General features: G+C 37.3%; 1 protein-coding gene across 1 annotated transcript; it reads left to right on the plus strand.

Annotated features, from left to right (window-relative positions):
• The first annotated feature begins 2,323 nt into the window (after positions 1 to 2,323).
• Positions 2,324 to 11,630, plus strand: tmem150aa (transmembrane protein 150Aa). The gene is made up of 8 exons (XM_081366133.1): positions 2,324 to 2,410; positions 5,028 to 5,273; positions 5,400 to 5,447; positions 5,527 to 5,613; positions 5,706 to 5,773; positions 6,942 to 7,069; positions 7,625 to 7,802; positions 9,460 to 11,630. Exons 2-8 carry the CDS (start codon positions 5,209 to 5,211, stop codon positions 9,756 to 9,758), a joined length of 873 nt encoding a protein of 290 aa, XP_081222259.1. The 5' UTR covers positions 2,324 to 2,410; positions 5,028 to 5,208; the 3' UTR covers positions 9,759 to 11,630.
• Positions 11,631 to 12,185: the final 555 nt, after the last annotated feature.

A 12,185-nucleotide genomic window follows, 5' to 3' on the forward strand; every position in this document is an offset into this window, starting at 1 on the left:
AAGTGAATAATAAACTTTTTAGTTAATTTTAAACAGTTTAACGTTAAATGCCAATGTGCTAGAAATTCTCTATTCTCTATTTATCTCATGCCAACTCTACTAAGCGCACTTCAATACCTGTTTGAAAGGTGACAGGATTCATTACATCATGTTTCTGATTGGTTCTTCATAATTCAGGAAACCCTTTGTTACTAGGTAAAGGCAAATCTGGATTCCTTGATTACTTCACCTCGTTACTCAAAGTCATGGGTTTATATATTTAGTTTCATTTCCCCTTTTGTTTTATTCAAACATGATTAAGACACACTTTGGCCCAAGTGTCTTTTTTGGTAGTTTTCAAAAGCATGTTAATCCTGAAGCAAAAAGAAATGTTAGTTCTGATTAACTAAAAAAAATATATAACACCAAAAAACACATTCTGGCCTGCAAGTATTATATGACTAATAAACGGGATACATTTCTAACATAAAAAAACACATGCAACTAATATTTAGAGCAGTTTAAAATGTCTAAATGCTGAATATAAATGTGAAATCCATAGTCTTGCCTGAATGTGTGCTAATGTTTTTTATTATTATTAATACTGCAAGTTGCAACCAATGAGCTATTAAATACAGCTATTAAAAAGATATGATGATACAATGATATTTTAGTCATAGGGGACAGCTAATATATAAATACAGTGTAATATACGTGTAATATATACACTATATTGATGGTTTCTCTAAGAATCACCCCCTATAAAGCAATTTAAAATAACATAGGCCTACATTTAGCTGCTGAATAAACACCTCAGCCACGTCCATTCTCTCCTGCACCCCATGCAATTTGGGTTTCGCCAGTACCACTCCACAGAGACGGCAAACTGTGTCTTCATAGAAACAGTGAAATCCTTGCTTGATAATACCACCTGTGTTGGTGCAGTCTTTTTGGATTTAAAGAAGGCTTTCGATACAGTAGATCACCGAGCCCTTCTGTCTAAACTGACTCACTTCAACTTTGCAGAAGATGCGCTAGTTTGGTTTCAATCTTACTTGTCCAATAGACAATCTGTGAGTGTTGGTGGCACTATGTCGTCTTACCTTGAATGTCCATCAGGGGTACCACAAGGTTCTATTTTGGGACCGGTATTGTTTTCTGTATATATAAATGATTTGCCAAATGTTAGTCAAAAAGTCCATTTCCAAATGTATGCTGATGATGCGGTTATTTTTACACCTGCTAAAAGCACAGAGGAAGCATCATCCATCCTCACACCAGCACTAGAGAATATACAGCATTGGCTGTACATCCTGCCTATTATTGAACAAAAAGAAAACTGTTGCTATGATGTTCACAATAAAATCCATAAAACTGGAGCGGTCCAATGTGTTCCTGGGGGGAGTGGAACTTGACATTGTAGAAGAGTTCAAGTACCTCGGGGTCACACTTGACCCAACACTCTCATTTAAAAAACACATCAAACTTACAGCAAACACAATCAAATTCAATCTACATAACTTTAAACAAATCAGACCATCAATGACAATTACTTCTGCTATTAAAATGTTCCTACATTCAATGATATTTTCACACATTACTGCATCACAACCTGGTCACTAACTGGAGACACAATTTTAAAACCCATAGAAATGTTATTCAAAAAATCTATAAAAATATTTGATCAAAAGCCACTGTCATTCCATCAGTGTAATGTTTTACACTGGACAAACTGTTCTGTCTATCACAGGAAGTCATTTTTGGAACAGCCTCCCAACAAACATTAGAGAATGTCCCACTTTTTGCACATTTAAAAAGCATCTTAAACAGTTTCTTAAACTCTTTCTTGTTGTCTTCCTGCCTCAGGACTACAGATGAAAATTAGCATTTATGCTATAATCTGGCTCATTTACAGTCTTTACAGGAGTGTACGATTGTTCATATGTGCACTGTCCCGAATAAATAAACAAATAAATACATTTAAAATATCAAACATTTTTTTTTTTTAAATTTTATAAAAAAAGTGGATAATGCTGCAAAGTTTGAAATTAGTCCGGTTTATCAATATAATATAAATATATAATATTATTGTATGCATTTTATTTAACTAAGTACATTAAATTAAGGCAAGCATTTTTTTTTTTTTTTTTTTTAAATGAACCTCTTCATTACGCTGTTGTGCCTTTGAACGTCGCTGTATTACCCTTTATCAGTCTTGACGGGGTTTTTTGAGCCCCTCGTTCGCCGTACATCGGCATTGTGGGTAAAGTAGTCATCTGAAAATTGCGACACCTTGTAACGCATTCTTATCCAATCGACAAATAACTACAATTACAGTGAGGCGCGAGGAACGGGTTTAGTAACAGTGCCTTATCTTAAAGCAACAACCACGGTTGAGTGAGGTTGGAAGCAGGGAGTAGCAGGACTTGAGGTATGTAATTATTAATGTATTATTTGCTTGTTAAACATAAACAAATTACGGAAATTTCCAGCAGAACTCTGAATAATCTCTTTAACTCACTTACAAGCAGTAAGGAATTTGCTTCTCTGGCGCCAGCAATCTTTTCAAGGATTTGGTGGACTCTATGGCTGTCTCAAAACCGAGTGAGCTGCCTAACGTTACCTAGACAGCATTTTGGGAAATCTCTGCCGCGTTCGATTTTTTCCCCAAAATGCTGTCTAAGAAGGCAGCTCAATCGGTTTCGAAACAAAACCTATGTTAGCTTCATTGCTAGTAAACGGAATCGCTACCTGGGAACTGAGACAGTCAGTCAGCTCATATTTAGAGCGAACCAGAAAAGATGCAAACTATGTTTGATTGTTCAAAAGATAACGTTACCGTGAGATCAATGAAGGTCGCCTGTATGACACTTTAGATTGTAATGCAAATGAGTGGCATGAAGTCATCCGGATATTCACCTGCCTGAGTTGTTGATGTCGTCAACATCAGTAACAGTCTTTCATGCGCTGATGCTTGTAATCTGTATCCTAAAATAAGGTTTAGATTTTCTGATTACACATATGCTTGAAAACCTTGTAGGCCGACAGTCTAGACAGCATTGTAGTAGTCATCATACCAAAGCTCATTTGTGGGCTACCACTTATCAGTATTGCTTTCCAGCCAGGTTTTAAGGCAGCATCATGTGGCAGTCATGTGCAGAATTCCAGTACAGCTTAAGTTTTTATAGTTCACTGCAGCATAGACACTCCGACTGCAGGATATGACTCTCTGGACTAGAAGTGCTCTTTGTTACAAAATCAATGGGCCAAAAGGGCAAGTGGAAATAAGCTCTAAAAACCCTGAGTTTGACATTACCAAAAGTGCATGAACATTGGCTGCTCAAGTAAACAAGTAAACATCAAACTCGAAGTCAGCATGAAATGGAAATTCTCCCTATTTTCTAATGGCAAACTATTGATCTTATTGTGAATGATTCATTCATGCATGTGTTCCTTTATTTTTTATTTTTTATTTGACCTCGTAGTTTTAAATCAAAATGTCATAACCTGATCTTCCAGTGAAACGACAGAAACCTCTCTCTGCGGCACTTCCGGCGGCATCTCCAGCAGCAGCCAGGGACTTTTCCGCCAGCTGCCGCTGTTTAACGTTATAACACCTGCCGCTGACCAGTTGTTACATAATTCAGCGTAATATTTTAACTGTAAAAACTACATTTGAAAAAAAGAAATAGCATTAAATCTTTAAAATTAGATCTATAGCGCTTTTATATTTATATTTATGTATATATATATATATATATATATATATATATATATATATATATATATATATATATATTTGGAGAGTAACTGTGAAATTATTACAACATAAAAATATAAAAAAATAGCGATTAATTACAGTTTTTTTTATCGATTGACAGCACTAATATATATATAGAGAGAGAATTATTACATTATTAGCCTACATTAATAATGTAATGCTTATTAGTTGTTATTTGTATTTTCAATATTATGAGTTGCTACAACATCCCCTATAATGGTCATGCTTTAAAGGGGTGGTATAAAGCCCTTTTCAAAAGTCTCCCCAGAGTGTGTATGTGAAGTTTTAGCTCAAAATACCCCACAGATATTTTTATATAGCATGTTAAAATTTTCACTTTTTGAGGGTGAGCAAAAACGCACCGTAACATTACAGAGCATTGTACAACATTAACATTAAACAAACGGCAACATTACACACTAACTAAAGTTAGAAAAGTGAAATCATGATCAACCACCCCTTTAAACACTGAGAATAGCATTTGAAATCTACTATTTAATACACTGCATTTTTTTTAAATAAATAAAAAATCAGCCTACATGTAGAATACGTGCTTTATTACTTTCATCTGCGCTGAAACATAACTATGATAATGATTCAGAAGTTGTCATCATCACACACGTCACTTGATCGACTGGCAGCTGGCTGAGAAATTCTGTGGCTTCTGGAGATGCCACTGGAAGTGGCGGTGCAAGATGCCGCTGTACCGGCAGGTGCCAGTCCCTGGCTGCTGGAGATGCCTCTGTATCGGCAGACAGTCGAGATGCCGATGCCGCATTTTGCGCTAGCCCTTACTGTCATTTAGTTTGCTTAAACCCGCCTCTTTCGTACAATCCACTGCAGGCTCACAATCAGATCTGCCATCCTTCCAATCAACAACCAGATTGAACCAAAACCCCACTCTGCAGTTGTTGTGCACTCACAATAAAAGATCTGTGGCTACTTCATTTCATCACAAATTTAATGCACATTTCTGGTCTTATTGTTAATGATTTAATGCTACACATTATTCCATTGTTTTAGTCATATTTAGCCTAATCAAATTGTAATAACTTGCTCCACCATGAAAGTTATTTGCTTTACAGCTGATGTCAACCTATAGTCTCTCTCTGTAAAATGTCACGTTATAGAAGTGAAACGAATTGCGAATTCTGACATGGCTTTTAAAGTTGTCTGTTAAGGTGTTTATTTTACTGAAAGAATTGATCATTTGATCTAAGTCTCTCTCCTATATTGACCTGCTTTGTTTCCAAAAACACTGCTTTAGGCCTGGATTTGGCAGCCAGAAAGAAGGGGCAAGCGTGGCATCCCTCTCCTCCTCTCATGTCCCCTCCCTGTGTGTCCTTGCATGTCAGTGCCCCCTCGTCATCCCCCCCTTGTCTCACCCCTCCAGTCCACTGTGTTCCCCCCCCTCATGCTTGGGACAGACTGGCCTCACCGTCAGACCAATGACTGCCTGGATCATACTGCCTGTCAGCCTGGCTGCCTTCTCTATCACTGGGATATGGATAGTGTGAGTTTAATATGATGTCACCCTTAAAAGCTGTTCGTTATTGTTTGTCACATCAAATAGTTTCTAAAAGTTGACATCAATTGCAAACATATACAATAATATAGTGATGTTTTGCTCTGTCCTCAGATATGCTATGGCTGTAATGAACCACCATGTTTGCCCTGTCGAAAACTGGTAAGTTGGGCTTATTTCGGTCAGTTTATTTCGAGTATTTGATGTTTGTCATTTGATCGTCAATGCTATTATTTTAAAGGTCGTACAATGTGACATGCACAGAGGAAACAGCCAAGCCGGGCTTCCAGAAAACTTGCTGCACCATTCAAGACATCCCCCTCATCAGGTTGCCTTTATTTTGAGCTCTTCCTCTTTATTTCGAGTCTGCATTTATTTCCAGTGTGATCTAACAATGTCTTTGTCTTCACTTTGATTCAGTAAATGTGGATCTTACCCTCCCGAGAGCTGTCTGTTCAGTCTCATTGGTAATGTGGGAGCTTTTATGGGTAAGACCGCTTGTTCTCATATTTTCACACGTTCTACACCAGCAGTGACATATCGAATAACAGAGAACAAAGCATGAATGGAAGCATTCAGCACACTTGCATTTAATGCTTTTTGAGTCCCAGTGGCAGAGGTGCCGCAAAGACGGATCCCTGCATGAGAGGACACGCTACTTATTGCATCATAACGAATGAATGTTTTCCTGTGTCGGTTCATTTGTGGTTTATTGATATGTTGATATGATTAGGGGTTTGATTGTCCTTATCTTGTTGAAGGTTGGCTGTCATCTGCTTCTATTTGTGTTGTTGTGATATGAAATCAGAGGTGTGTTATTACACACTTTTACACAACACAACACAACACAACACGTAAGATATCAAGACCTTTCTAAATAGAAGTGAAAAACCATAAGAATTGTGTGGGCAAGTACAGCTAAAAAGTAATATAAAATCTAAATGAAGTGGTTCCCAAAAAGTATTTGGATACTAAAATGTATAAATGGCTTTAGTATTATATGACAAAATATCAAATCAGGTTACATTCATTTTAAATATATAGCACACATTTTAAAGCACCATTTATAGCACCGTTTTAAAGTTTGAGGTTAGGAAGATTTTTGACGTTTTTTGAAAGACGTCTCTACAATGCTGTGTTTATTTGATTAAAAAATTCAGTAAAAACTAAATTATTATGATTTAAAATAACTGTTTTCTGTTTTGGTAGATTTTTAAACAGTCTTCAACACATTATCTTTTCTACAGTCAAAACGTGATCCTTCTGAAATCATTCTTATATGTTGGTTTGGTGTTTAAGAAACATTTCTTAACATTTTTCAGGATTTTTTGATGAATAGAAAGCTCAAAAGAACAGCATTTATTTTAAATAGAATTTTTTTGTAACATTATAAAAATGGCTTCTTTTGATCAATGTAATGTGTCATTGCTGAATAAAAGTAGTGGACTATCAGTAAAGTTCTAGCATCATTTGTTCGTAGTTGCTACTACTTGATTTGATATTTCTAATGCAATGAGGTTTTTAATATCCTAATACTATAAAAAATATATATTCGGCAGAACAAAGAAAAGAAAACTATGCTCTACACTATGGAAGAAATATAAACAAAATAAAATGTGAAATGATCTGAGTGTTTCTGTTTTCTTTTTATTGAAGTGGCGTTGGTGTGTTTGCTACGGTACGCTCAGATCATCGAGCACCGGAACCATTGCTGGCTCAACACCAGCGGACTTGTGTCTGGATGTACTAATGCTGTAGGACTAGTCATGGTGGGCAACTTCCAGGTCAGTCACACAATTCTGCCCAAACACTGTTTGGTTGACACATTTATCTCATAGCAGACTGATAGTAGAACATTATTAAACCTTGACTTTATTGTCATGCCCCAGTCACCATTCACACACCAAAAATGGTGTTGTGCTTTTGTTCATCTGTTAGTGCTTTATGAGAGGGCTGACTCTTCACCTTCAGTCTTTTCACGGGCCGTACATTCACTGCATCAGACGGATGCATTGATCAGCATCAGAGTGTTTCAGAGAGGCTTATGTTCTCAAAGTGATTAGTATTGATCAATGCATGCAACAGTCGCATTCTTCAAAATGGATTTTAGAGGGCATTTCAGTCCCTCATCTTTGACAGCCCTTCCATCCATTATGCTGAGTGTGCAATAGGCAAGTTTCTTGTTGCAGAAAGACACATCAGACATGTCAATGTTTTTCTGTCCACCAAGTTAGAGGTCACACAAGTGTGTCTGTTTTCAAGTTTCAATGTCCTGGTCTTTTATTTCCAATGCTTTGATTTATTATTATTTGAATAACACTGCACTGCTTTTCAACTAGGTGGACCATGCAAAAACACTTCACTATGTAGGTGCAGGTGCCGCCTTCCCAGCAGGCATTCTGTTCGTGTGTTTGCAATGTTTGCTGACCTACCGGGTGGCTGTCACCTCTCTGGACTACTGGATGGCTCATGTGCGTGTAGCACTGGCTTCTGGTGCTCTCATCACACTGGTTCTTAGTATCCTTCCTTGTTGAGTGTGACTGGAAAATGATGAATACGTGTGTGTTCATAATTTGTCTTGAGATGGATTGCTTTAACTTGTTCGTCTTGTCTATTAGACCGTATTACCTGTGTAATTTGAGAGCTGTTGTCATTTCTTCATTCTCATGTCATTCCAAACCTGAATGACTGACATGTTTCTGAGGAATTGTACTGGTCGCTCTATTCCATGCAATGAGTGCATGTTGGGGATAGTTGGCTTTTAAAGGGATAATTCACCAAAAATTAAAATTCTGCCATTTACTCACCCTCATGTCGTTTTTATCTCTATGACTTTCCGTCTTCTGTGGAACGTAAAAGAAGATATTTTGAGAAATGGCTTTTTTTTTCTTTTTTCTTTTTTTTCTATGTGTAATGGAAGTCAGTGGTAACCAAAACTGTTTGGGTACCAACATTCTTCAAAACATCTTTTGTGTCCTGCAGAAGAAAGAAGGAAAGGTTTGGTGAGTAAATGAGAATTTGAATTTTTGGGCGAACTATCCCTTTAAGCTTCGAAAAGGCCACAAAGGCATCATAAAGCTATCATGAAAGTGCTCTATATGATTTGTGCAATATGTTCCAATTATTCTAAAGTCATACAATTGAGTCAGTGAGTTGAACTCGAGGAACAGATGAGTGAAAAGTCTAGTTTTATGAACTGATTCAGCAGAAAAGATCCCACTCAAGAGAAAGTTCGTTTCACCTCGTAATTTTTAATAATATCATAACTCGATCTTCAGGTGAAATGACAGACTTCCCTCTTGTCGAGTATGCCGGACTTTTTCAATCATTCCATCTGCTTAAACTCCGCCCCTTTCATATAATCGCAAGCTTTTATTCATATCTGCCTCCATCCTATCAACAAGCGGATAGAACCAAGACCCCGCCCTACTTTTTTTGTCTTTTTCGATAATCTTTTGCACTTAGATGTATGTAATAATACGGAAGAAAATATCTATCGCTACTTTCTTGTCCTGTTCCTCACACAGAGCTATTATAGCCTCAGAGGATTTGCAGTATAGTGCACAAGTTATATGAACTAGTTTTATGATACATTTATAGTTTGCAAGATTCTCATTCACTGTAATTGCGTGGAAAAGAACAACATTCTTCAAAAATACAGCTTTTGTGTTCTTCAAATAAGTTATACAGGAATGCAACAACATGAGGGGGAGTAAATGATGACAGAAATGCCATTTTTGAACCATACCATTTAGCATCAGTCGTTTTAAATAATTCACGCCACAATCAGGGCAAGGAAAGCTGTGCTTTTATCTCCTCCTGCTGAGGTTCTGGTCACGATCATTAAGCCCCTGACTCGTATTATAGTGGAGGTGTAATCTAATTGCTTCAGTGTAAATGTCGGCATGGAGACGGATGATCCCAGCTGGAGTCTCCCGGCCTTCCTGCTTTATTGCTACTGTGTTCGTCAATGATTTATGAATAGTTTTTTCCCCAACCGGAGGAAAAAGGGGGGCTAAAGGGTTGTTGGGTAATGTAACTGAGAGCAGCTAATTAACCAGTGTCTCCATAAATAATCCATGGCTTTCCACACTAAAGTTAATTCCATCGAGACCAGCTGTGCCTTCAGCTCACACAAATATAAGCTTGAAACATCCTTGACGGTCCCTCTCAGGTGGAATATTCTTCATCCACGAGAGCTTTGTTTTACAACATGCGGCGGCCATCTGTGAGTGGGTCTTCACTGTAATCATCCTCGTGTTCTACGGGACTTTCACCTATGAGTTCGGCACGGTCACAACCGAGACCATGTTGGCCGGCCTCCAGCGGAACCTCTCGCACGGGCCCGGTGTCATGATCGGAGACGACATCCAAACAGGCGCCATGGGAAGCAGCAAGGGTTTGAAATCTCCAGGAGGAAGCAGCACCTCCACCCATCTGAACTGCACTCACGAGAACATCGCAATGCTTTAAACGCATCGGAACACACGCAGTCACATACTGGCAGATGGGATGCCTCACGACGGTGCTCTCTACATTAAAGACCACGCTTGGGCCGAGATTAAACCGTCCAGTCTGAGTCGAGGCAGGTTAAGAGTTGATCGGGTTTACATGTGTGACTGTTGTATATTGAGTTTTGTCTAGATTTGTCTTTTTTCATCTTGTTTTTGCCTTGCGAGAAGCTTCTGTTTCTGATGAGAATGAGCATTTTTCTAAAGATAAAGACAGAAGGGGGATTTTAGCTCCACTTTATGGTTTAAGGTTATTGGAAGCACAGATCCAATGGTTTGTCATGTTACTTTGCTGTCGCTTGAACTGTTCCACTGGGTGATGGGGTCAATTTTTACTGTACTTGCACAAATGTTTCAGGGTTCTCTCTTTTAGAGCTTGCTTCTGTTTGCCCACCCTTACCGTTGCAAATGGATGATTTGCACGTAACACAACGAATGAACTTGTAGTTTTAAGTTCTTTTCACTTTTATTTGGGATTGCAGACTATCAGGAACCGAGTATTATTATCAGTTTTGAAATCGTGAATGTCTAAGGTATGGATCGAATTATAGCCATTTGAGTACCTATTATTTTGGAATTAGTAGAAAAATACATTTAAATTCTAATCGAATTTGTTAAATTAAGTCCCATTTTTTGTAATGGTGGCCTTTTTAATGATGCTGTGGGTAGGATAAATGTTTTGTCATGCTGGGTTGCTTTTGTCCTGTTTGTTTTCTTACCGGATGGTTTTTGTTTTTCATTTCGAGCAGGAGTAAGTAATGTAAGGTGACACCAGCTCTAACCTTGCCTTCCTGATCAGTTGAAAAGTTGTAGATCAAGTATATTCGCATTGACTGTACGTTTTATATATACAGTATATATATTTTTTAAATAATATTTCTTTATATATTTTTTTTTTCTGTCAAAGGTCATGAAAACCACTCCAAAAATGCCACATCCATTCAGCGTTTTACATTGTGATTTTGCTTGCATATCTTTGCTGATTGTTTTGCGTAGGTTTGTGATCCACACTGACATAACTAATCAAACTGGTGTGAAAAGTGATATTTTACGTTATCAGCACATCGGTTTTTGTTTTTCTCCGCTGCCAAAGGATTCATTTTATTTAGCTCAATATGTACCATATGCCTTTTGATTCATTTAACTTTTTTTGTGTGTGTATTAGGACACATAGCCACTGAGAAAATGACAGTACTGCAATATTATCACCTTTTGAAGCGATTATATGAATGACATTGACTGGTCTCCAGGCTGGAACCTAGGAAACCGTGTTTGAACTTTCTGAGGGTTGAGTGGTTATGGTGGCCTTAACGTTACTGTCGTATTTGTTTGATGTTTCCAATTCAGACTGTCAATCAAATGGTCTGAACTGTTTTTAAAGTAACTCCAGATTTATTGTGCTTTAATTTTTAAATTTCACACAGAAATGTGCCAGTTATTGTCTCTGTTTGCTGCCCTTCAATGGGACAGACAAGTTTCATGCCAATGATTAGACTGTAAATTTAGAGGTGGTCTCTAGGCATCATACATGTTTATCTCTGTTGACTCTTCTATTATTGGAGAGCTATTTGAAATATTGTTTCTCGCTCTTCGCATGCAAGGGAAGATTCACAGGGCTGCACTGTACAACTGAAACCATCCATAAAATATCATTTTGAACGTTTTTTTTTTTTTTTTATTGCTATCTCCACAATTTATTATTTGGTCATCACACAATACACTCAACTCAAACTAAACTGCAGTTACATAACGGGTCAAATGTAATTTAAAGAAAAACAAAAGGGAATAAAATCTTGGGGAATATAAAGCATGTTTAAATGAGCTTATAAACCTTAAGTCAATGTTGATGTCATTTCTCATTGCCTTTTTTTTTTTTTGCCCTATCATTTGGTATAAATTACATGCGATGCAATATATTTGTCAATGCATATAGTGCATATTATATTATCTGAATAATAGGTTAGTCATTTATAGGTCACCTAAGAGCAAAAGGTTGTGTAAGAATCGTTTCTTGTTTCTTAGACTTGGTCAAATACTTAAAAATCACATGGGAAAATTGTTGGATATTTTCATTGAATTTTGTTGCCAACTTTTACGATGTATCTGTGATCGTGAGACAATGTTTGTAAGAGCCTAATATATAGGATTGAGGATCCCACACTTTAAAAACTGAGGACTATGTGAATCTCCTCACATGAAAATGATGGAAATGTGTTTTTGCTTGATGATGTTTATTTCTTGGATGTTTCATGAATTGCAGCTGTTCTCTAGATAGAAGTTATTTTTCTGATGCCTTTAAACAATGTAATCAAAGTATTTTTTATCAACACAATGCATCTGTGGAGAACGGAACAAAGACTTGAGGATCACACTCCAAAATTGAAATAAA

The sequence above is a fragment of the Scardinius erythrophthalmus genome (assembly GCF_964197995.2).
Source record: "Scardinius erythrophthalmus genome assembly, chromosome: 5".
NCBI lineage: Eukaryota > Metazoa > Chordata > Actinopteri > Cypriniformes > Leuciscidae > Scardinius > Scardinius erythrophthalmus.